General features: G+C 38.7%; 1 protein-coding gene across 1 annotated transcript; it reads left to right on the forward strand.

The window, feature by feature from the left end:
* The first annotated feature begins 462 nt into the window (after positions 1-462).
* On the forward strand, positions 463-696 carry LOC132376104 (shieldin complex subunit 1-like). Its single transcript, XM_059941636.1, has one exon. It carries the CDS (start codon positions 463-465, stop codon positions 694-696), a length of 234 nt encoding a protein of 77 aa, XP_059797619.1.
* The last annotated feature ends 6,360 nt before the right edge of the window (positions 697-7,056 follow it).

Genomic DNA, 7,056 nt, shown 5'->3' on the forward strand with positions numbered 1-7,056 from the left:
GTTTTAGTGCACAGCTACCATGAATACAAATATAAAACACTCTAGTATTCAGGGGAGTTAGTCCCTGCTTGGTGTCAAAAAGCAGAGAGAAAATATGCAGGATTTACATAAGCAGAGTTCTAGCAACTGTGATATCCAGTGTCACCCAGATGAAATACTATCCTGCATTTTTTTTGACAATTCTGTTTCCTCTAGAAAGGGCTCCCGAAAGGAGGAAGCATCAAGTCTGTGCTCAGTGTCACCAATCAATTGTACAAATCATTCTCAGTGATCCTCACTAAATGGACATTGGAACAGATCTATGGTGGTGAACGAACAGTTGGTATCAGAAGACCTCAACTAAATAAAATGACTTTTGCCAAAAGATGGTTCTGGCGACTTCCTTTCAAACTCCACTTTTCCAATAACAATCGTGGCACCATCACTTCCAGTTCGAGGCAGCAGCTGTTGCGGGGGGAGACTATGCCAACTCAGGAAGCCACTCCAGGAACCCAGTCAGAGGAGAGCAATGCTTTGGACCTGCCATCAGCTTATGACGTAAGGGATTACGTGTTGCAGAGACCCAGCCAGGAGGACAACAGGGAGGATTTTAGTTCTGAGGAAGCCCTGTCTATTCCTTGCTCTTCTGATGTGGTTCCAGCTTTGTGGCTGACAGGGTCTCAGTGCTCTGGTCTGGTGTCAGGCCTGAGCCTCTGAGGTGGGAGATCTGAGTTCAGGAAATTGGACCAACAGAGACTTCCCAGCCCCACATAATATCAATCAGCAAGAGCTCTCCCAGAGATCTCCGTCTCAACACTAAGACCCAGCTTCACCCAACGGCCAGCAAACTACAGTGCTGGAAACACCATGCCAAACAACTAGCAAGACAGGAACACAACCCCACTCAGAAGCAGAGAGGCTGCCTAAAACCATAATGAGTTCACATAAACCACAAAATACACCACTGCACGTAGCCCTGCCCACCAGAAAGACAAGATCCAGCCCCACCCACCAGAACACAGGCACCAGTCCCCTCCAAAAGGAAGCCTACACAAGCCACTGAACCAACCTCACCCACTGGAGGCAGACACCAATAACATCGGGAACTACGAACCTGCAGCCTGAGAAATGGAGACCCCAAACACAGTAAGTTAAACAAAATGAGAAGACAGAGAAATATGCAGCAGATGAAGGAGCAAGGTAAAAACCCACCAGACCAAACAAATGAAGAGGAAATAGGCAGTCTACCTGAAAAAGAATTCAGAATAATGATAGTAAAGATGATCCAAAATCTTGGAAACAGAATGGAGAAAATACAAGAAACGTTTAACAGGGACCTAGAACAACTAAAGAGCAAACAATGATGAACAACACAATAAATGAAATAAAAATTTCTCTAGAAGGGATCAATAGCAGAATAACTGAGGCAGAAGAACGGATAAGTGACTTGGAAGATCAAATAGTGGAAATAACTACCACAGAGGAGAATAAAGAAAAAAGAATGAAAAAGAATTGAGGACTGTCTCAGAGACTTCTGGGAGAGCATTAAACACACCAACATTCGAATTATAGGGGTCCCAGAAGAAGAAGAGAAAAAGAAAGGGTCTGAGAAAATATTTGAAGAGATTATAGCTGAAAACTTCCATAACATGGGAAAGGAAATAGTCAATCAAGTCCAGGAAGCACAGAGAGTCCCATACAGGATAAATCCAAGGAGAAACATGCCAAAACACATATTAATCAAACTATCAAAAATTAAATACAAAGAAAGAATATTAAAAACAGCAAGGGAAAAGAAACAAATAACATACAAGGGAATCCCCATAAGGTTAACAGCTGATCTTTCAGCAGAAACTCTGCAAGCTAGAAGGGAGTGGCAGGACATATTTAAAGTGATGAAAGGGAAAAAAATACAACCAAGATTACTCTACCCAGCAAGGATCTCATTCAGATTCGACAGAGAAATTCAAACCTTTATGGACAAGCAAAAGTTAAGAGAATTCAGCACCACTAAACCAGCTTTACAACAAATGCTAAAGGAACTTCTCTAGGCAGGAAACACAAGAGAAGGAAAAGACCTACAATAACAAACCCCAAACAATTAAGAAAATGGTAATAGGAACAGACATATCAATACCTACCTTAAATGTAAATAGATTAAATGCTTCAACCAAAAAACATAGGCTGGATGAACGGATACAAAAACAAGACCCGTATATATGCTAGACAGACCAATATTACTGATGAACATAGATGCAAAAATCCTCAACAAAATACTAGCAAAAACAATCCAACAGCACATTAAAAGGATCATAAACCACGATCAAGTGGGGTTTATCCCAGGAATTCAAGAATTCTTCAATATACTCAAATCAATCAACGTGGGGCACCATATTAACAAATTGAAGGAGAAAAATCATATGATAATCTCAGTAGACGCAGAAAAAGCTTTCTACAAAATTCAGCACCTATTTATGATAAAAAACCCTCCTGAAATAGGCATAGAGGGAACCTACCTCAACAGAATACAGGTCATATATGAGAAACCCACAGCTAACATCATTCTCAATGGTGAAAAACTGAAACCATTTCCACTAAGATCAGGAGCTAGACAAGGTTGCCCACTCTCACCACTATTATTCAACATAATTTTGGAAGTTTTAGCCACAGCAATCAGAGAAGAAAAAGAAATAAATGTAATCCAAATTGGAAAAGAAGTAAAACTGTCATTGTTTGCATATGACATGATGTTATACATAGAGAATCCTAAAGATGCTACCAGAAAACTACTAGAGATAATCAATGTATTTCGTAAAGTAGCAGGATACAAAATTAATGCACAGAAATCTCTTGCATTCCTATACACAAATGATGAAAAATCTGAAAGTGAAATTAAGGCAACACTCCCATTTACCATTGCAACAAAAAGAATAAAATACCTAGGAATAAACCTACCTAAGGAGACAAAATACCTGTATGCAGAAAACTATAAGAAACTGATGAAAGAAATTAAAGATGATGCAAACAGATGGAGAGATATACCATGTTTTTGGATTGGAAGAATCAACATTGTGAAAAGGACTATACTACCCAAAGCAATCTACAGATTCCATGCAATCCCTATCAAACTACCAGTGGCATTTTTCACAGAACTAGGACAAAAAATTTCACAATTTGTATGGACACACAAAAGACCCCGAATAGTCAAAGCAATCTTGAGAGAGAAAAACGGAGCTGGAGGAATCAGGCTCCCTGACTTCAGACTATACTACAAAGCTACAGTAATCAAGACAGTATGGTACTGGCACAAAAACAGAAATATAGATCAATGGAACAGGATAGAAAGCCCAGAGATAAACCCATGCACATATGGTCACCTTACATCTGATAAAGGAGGCAAGAATATACAGTGGAGAAAAGACAGCCTCTTCAATAAGTGGTGCTGAGAAAACTGGACAGCAACATGTAAAAGAATGAAATTAGAACACTTCCTAACACCATACACAAAAATAAATGCAAAATGCATTAAAGACTTAAATGTAAGGCCAGACACTATAAAACTCTTAGAGGAAAACATAGGGAGAACACTCTATGGCATAAATCACAGCAAGATCCTTTTTGACCCACCTCCTAGAGAAATGGAAATAAAAACAAAAATAAACAAATGGGACCTAATGAAACTTAAAAGCTTTTGCACAACAAAGGAAACCATAAACAAGATGAAAAGACAACCCTCAGAATGGGAGAATATATTTGCAAACAAAGCAACTGACAAAGGATTAATCTCCAAAATATACAAGCAGCTCATGCGGCTCAATAACAAAAAAACAAACAACCCAATCCAAAAACGGGCAGAAGACCTAAATAGACATTTCTCCAAAGAAGACATACAGATGACCAAGAGGCACATGAAAAGCTGCTCAACATCACTAATTATTAGAAAAATACAAATCAAAACTACAATGAGGTATCACCTCACACTTGTCAGAATGGCCATCATCAAAAAATCTACAAACAGGGCTACCCTGGTGGCGCAGTGGTTGAGAGTCTGCCTGCCGATGCAGGGGACACGGGTTCGACCCCTGGTCTGGGAAGATCCCACATGCCGCGGAGCAACTAAGCCCGTGAGCCACAACTACTGAGCCTGTGCGTCTGGAGCCTGTGCTCCGCAACGAGAGGCCACGACAGTGAGAGGCCCGCACACCGCGATGAAGAGTGGCCCCCGCTCGCCACAACTGGAGAAAGCCCTTGCACAGAAACGAAGACCCAACACAGCCAAAAATAAATAACTTAATTAATTAATTAAAAAATAAAAATTACAAACAAAAAATGCTGGAGAGGGTGTGTAGAAAATGGAACCCTCTTGCTCTGTTGGTGGGAATGTAAATTGATACAGCCATTATGGAGAACAGTATGGAGGTTCCTTAAAAAACTAAAAATAGAATTACCATATTACCCAGCAATCCCACTACTGGGCATATACCCTGAGACAACCATAATTCAAAAAGAGTCATGTACCACAATGTTCATTGCGGCACTATTTACAATAGCCAGCACATGGAAGCAACCTATGTGTCCATCAGCAGATGAATGGATAAAGAGTATGTGGCACATATATACAGTGGAATATTACTCAGCCATAGAAAAAAAACTAAATTGAGTTATTTGCAGTGAGGTGGATGGACCTGGAGTCTGTCATACAGAGTGAAGTAAGTCAGAAAGAGAAACAAATACCGTATGCTAACGCATATATGTGTAATCTAAAAAAAAAAAAAAAGGTTCTGATGAACCTAGGGGCAGGACAGGAATAAAGAAGCAGACGTAGAGAATGGACTTGAGGACACCGGGAGGGGGAAGGGTAAGCTGGGACGAAGTGAGACAGTGGCATGGACATATATACACTATCAAATGTAAAATAGACAGCTAGTGGGAAGCAGCCGCATAGCACAGGGAGATCAGCTCCCTGCTTTGTGACCACCTAGAGGGGTGAGATAGGGAGGGTGGGAGGGAGACGCAAGAGGGAGGGGATATGGGGATATAGGTATACTTATAGCTGATTCACTTTGTTATGCAGAAGAAAGTAACACAACATTGTAAAGCAATTATACTCCAATAAAGATGTTAAAAAAAAACAAAACTACTTTTGCCAAGGAAAGAAATTATTTATGGTGGATATAGGGAAATAAAAAGAAAGAAGAGGCAAACAAGAGATTGCGATTCTTGCCATTCCCTAAAATTACGAAGATCATGAAAGAAATCAACAGCATCCTTTGTTGCAAACACTTAGGCACAATCATGAAGTCCAAGAGATAGCCTTGTGAAAAGACTTCATTCTATAGGACCTCGACTTTGGCAACAGCCCCGCTTACATTATCAGTGGAAACCACTTTCATTTTCCACTTGTTCTCACATTTGCCGTTACTAGGAACAAGGAGAGTGCTCAATACTATTTTAAAGGCAATGCAAGTTTTTCTAATGAAAAAAAAAAGATGCTAACTTACGTGTTTAACATTTCCCCATCTTTCAGAAAATTAGGCATACACTTGCCTCCGAATACAGCGCTGGGTGTGAATACACAGTCTGATGCCATTATATTCATGTTCACTTAAACTCCATAATAGATTAGTATGTAGCAAATGATTTCAGAACAGTGCCATGCTCGCTGGATAGTACGTACAGTGGCTGGGCTTAATGTTAATAGCAGCAGTCAGAAATCTGAGTTATATTGCTCCGGGACTGAACTAATATGTGATCTTTGACAAGTCACTTAATCTTTCATCTTTTTAAACTGTAACGATAGTTTATCTAAATTATAATAGCAGATAATAATACCTTGCTTGGAGTAGTGTGGTAAGACGTGATTAATTGTCATGCATGGAGCACTTTCAGGTCTTTGGATAAAATGTATTACTAAAGTGCACGGCATTAATATTATTCACCCATTAACAATGTTTTTCTGTGTAATGGTCCAATATACTAGCAGTTTAAGACACATTTGGGGATACTGTGAAGGTGGTGTCATAGAATGTTAAGCATTTTACTGCTCCCTGCATACATCTGTGTTGTACAAACTAGTCTACTTTACAGAATATTCAATATAGTTACTAAATTCCACACTGACTGTTTTATTATGCTAATTGATAATCTGTGTGTTCCAAAGATTAAAGAAAAATGAAATTAAACTGAAAAATCAAAGGGTAACAACTTTATAATGCCTCTTTAATTTAGCAAAATACAATTAAAGTCACACAGTGATAGAATTGACTGTGAATACTAAGATGACTGTAATTGACAAAGTAAATGTTACAGAGCCAAGCTGAATAAAAGCAAAGAAAAATGCCAATAGGGTTCAGCGCCGTGGGATATCTATGTAGGCTTACAAAAATGAACTAGAAGACTTCTGGCGATGTCACTGAAAAGATTCTGAAGAACGCTTAAGTCACTGGAAAAGGTTTTTCGAATCAGATGAAAACGCACATGTTTAAAAGTAACACAAGAATTCGTTATTGTCTTTACTAAGAGGAAAAACAGGATGCTGAGAAAGAATCGGACTTTACTAAGCTTATTTGAGTTACTTGATATTAATAAACACATAGGACTCCATAGTGCCTGCTTTAAATAAAAACACATGCACAAAAGTCGCATAAGCATCTGCCTTCTGACATACGTGCACACACAAGAAGGCTATGAATATATTGTTTAAAAATCCAATTGAATTAGTAATTTTAGTGAGTTTCCAGTATAAAACCAACAGGATCGGGGCTCTCCCATTATATAATTCTACAATTGAAGGTCTTCATATGATTACAGCTTGACTGGAAAAAACGAGTAGACTTAGATAATGCTGGGGGAATGGTAAATTGTTTCAAAGTCTTAGGTCAGCAATGCATAATATCTTTAAAATACTTATAAAATTCCCCTTCTAGGAATTTAGCATCCCTAAGGCTCTATCCTTGCATTCTCAAATTTTTTTCACCAAAAAACCTGGAAGGGCAGAGCAACCTTCATGAAGGGGAAAATATTTCTGAAGAGTAAGATTCTAACTTTTAAATTAAAGCAAGTATCAATATTATATTT

This window comes from Balaenoptera ricei, chromosome 12 (assembly GCF_028023285.1).
Source record: "Balaenoptera ricei isolate mBalRic1 chromosome 12, mBalRic1.hap2, whole genome shotgun sequence".
In the NCBI taxonomy this organism is placed as follows: domain Eukaryota; kingdom Metazoa; phylum Chordata; class Mammalia; order Artiodactyla; family Balaenopteridae; genus Balaenoptera; species Balaenoptera ricei.